Here is a 2175-nt window from a genome sequence, read left to right on the forward strand (position 1 = left end):
GGCCGCGCGCCGCACCACGACCACGGCCTCGGCCGACGCAGTCGAGCGCGCGCCGCATCTATGCGCAACATGGACGGACCGCCGCGACGGTTTACGGACCCGCGGCGACCTCCGGACGCGTCCAGCGCCGCCCGCTGCTCGACCGCTCCCGCAGGCGGTTTCCGAGGCCGTGTGCGTCGTCGCGCGCACGCCGTTTCCAGCGCTCAAAAGTGGCACGCGACCGCGCAGGGACTAGTAGACGCGGACGGAAGCGGCGCGGGGGTCACAGGCGGCCTCATACGGCCTGTGGCGCGGCGCGAAGGCCATATTGAGGCTAATCGTCCGAGAGGTTTGGGTGTGGGGCGAGCTGATGAGCGAGCTTAGCAGCGACGCGGCAACATTGGTGCAAGTAGGTCACTAGTTAGGCGCCTAAAAAATACCTCGCGTGTTACAGCTCCGTGATCACCTGCTTGTGCTCCGCGTTGATCGTCTCCGGCACGGCCAGGCGGGGCAGCTCCGCCACGACCAACCCCGCGTCGCGGAGCGCGTTCGCCGCGACGAAGAGCACGCGCTCCATGGGCGCGCCGCGCGCCTCGTCCTGGCCGCCGAAGACGCCGTCGAAGAGGCCGGCCTCGTTGCGGAAGCCGACGACCTCGCTCCGCAGCACGCCGTCGGCCATCTGCCAGGGCGACGGCGCCGACTGGACGACGAGCGCCGCCGCCGGGTCCACGGCTTCTAGCGCCGCGTCGAGCCCCTCCAGGAAGTAGCGCCCCGTGACCTTCACCACGCGCTCGCAGCCATCCAAAATGCCCGAGTCCAGCGCCCGCCGGATGGCCCGCGCCTCGGCGTGGCCCTTGCCCTTGGCCGCGTCGACGGTGCCGTCGACGAACCTGGGCAGGAAAAGGGTGCGAAATTCCCAACTTCGGAAGCTCATATCTCGGTCATTTTCCACTCGTTTCGGCTAATTTTTGGACGGGCGATGATCTCTCGGAGTGCTCGCGAAGCGTGGATGCTTTTCTGGACGCGCGCGCGCGGGAAACTCACGTTGAAGCGACGTTGAATCACCCGTTTCCCGCCCTGCGACGAACGACACGAACGTCGCGCCGCGGTGCGCGTCCCGGAGGCTCCCGAGGTGCGCGCCGCTGTTCTCCACGAGCACCACGGGCAACGACGTGCCGTTGGCCCAGCGCGCCAGCGCGCGCTCGTAGTCGCCGCGGCGCAGCGCGGGATCGCGCCGCGCCGTGTGCGTCATGTCTCTCGCGGGACACACCGTCGCCGTCAGCAGCAGGCACCAGGGCGCGCGCGGCGCGCCGCCGATAACTGTCGTGTCTTCTCCCTCGCAACTCTCGCAGTCGCCGCCGTCGCAGCCGAACTCGGCGCAGTCGAAGCGCGGCGCGAAGCCGTTGTCCGACACGAGCCCGCCCGCCTCGCAGCAGCCGCTGCCGCGCCAGTCGTCGCAGGTCGCGTAGCCGTAGTCCGCGAGCGCGCAGTCCTCGGCCGCGAGGCAGACGCCGGCGCAGTCCTCGACCTCGCCGACGCCGCAGCCGCCGCAGTAGCCGCAGTGTCTGTCGCAGGCGTGGGCGTACGGGCACGTGGGGCAGAACCAGGCGCCGCAGTCCAGCGCCGCGTCCGCGCAGGACGTCGCGACGCCGTCGACCCAGAGCGGCTCGTCCGCGCACGTCGACGCGGCTGCGACCGCGAGGCCCAGGAGGAGCAGCAGCGCTGCCTCCATCATGCTGCCCCCTTCAATAAAAAATTCAATTTCGCGATGGCGGGGCTGCTCGGCATCCTCGCGGTGCTCGCCTCCGCGCGAGCCCAGAAGGCCGTGCGGCTCATCAACCTCACGCTCGGCGAGGCGCACCGCGAGTGGGGCCAGTTCTTCGTCGAACGCATGCCCCGGCGCTGCGCGACCTACGACGAGGGCTCGACGCTCATGGCCATCGGCAGCGACCACTTCGTCTACGAGCTCACGACCTGCGACGACATCCTGCAGGCCGTCATCATGTTCTGCCACCACGACGGCGCCGGCGAGTACCCGGCGGGCCACCGCTGCGCGACGGCCTACTTCGCCGCGCTCCTCGACCAGGGGAAGCTCGGCGCCTCCGACGCGGAGCGCGCTAAGCGGACCGTCGCGGCCATGGAGGACACGGTGGAGTTCAATACCTTGGCGGCGACNGGCCGCCTGCGCTTCCGCGA

General features: G+C 70.1%; 1 protein-coding gene across 1 annotated transcript; it reads right to left on the minus strand.

Moving 5' to 3' along the window:
• Positions 1–427: 427 nt before the first annotated feature.
• AURANDRAFT_68756 (hypothetical protein) lies at positions 428–1714 on the minus strand (the record flags this gene model as incomplete). Its single annotated transcript, XM_009044484.1, has 2 exons — positions 428–869; positions 1068–1714. The coding sequence occupies 2 exons, from the start codon at positions 1712–1714 to the stop codon at positions 428–430; spliced, it is 1089 nt and encodes a 362-aa protein (XP_009042732.1).
• Positions 1715–2175: the final 461 nt, after the last annotated feature.

The sequence above is a fragment of the Aureococcus anophagefferens genome, assembly GCF_000186865.1.
Source record: "Aureococcus anophagefferens unplaced genomic scaffold AURANscaffold_348, whole genome shotgun sequence".
NCBI classification, from domain to species: domain Eukaryota; class Pelagophyceae; order Pelagomonadales; family Pelagomonadaceae; genus Aureococcus; species Aureococcus anophagefferens.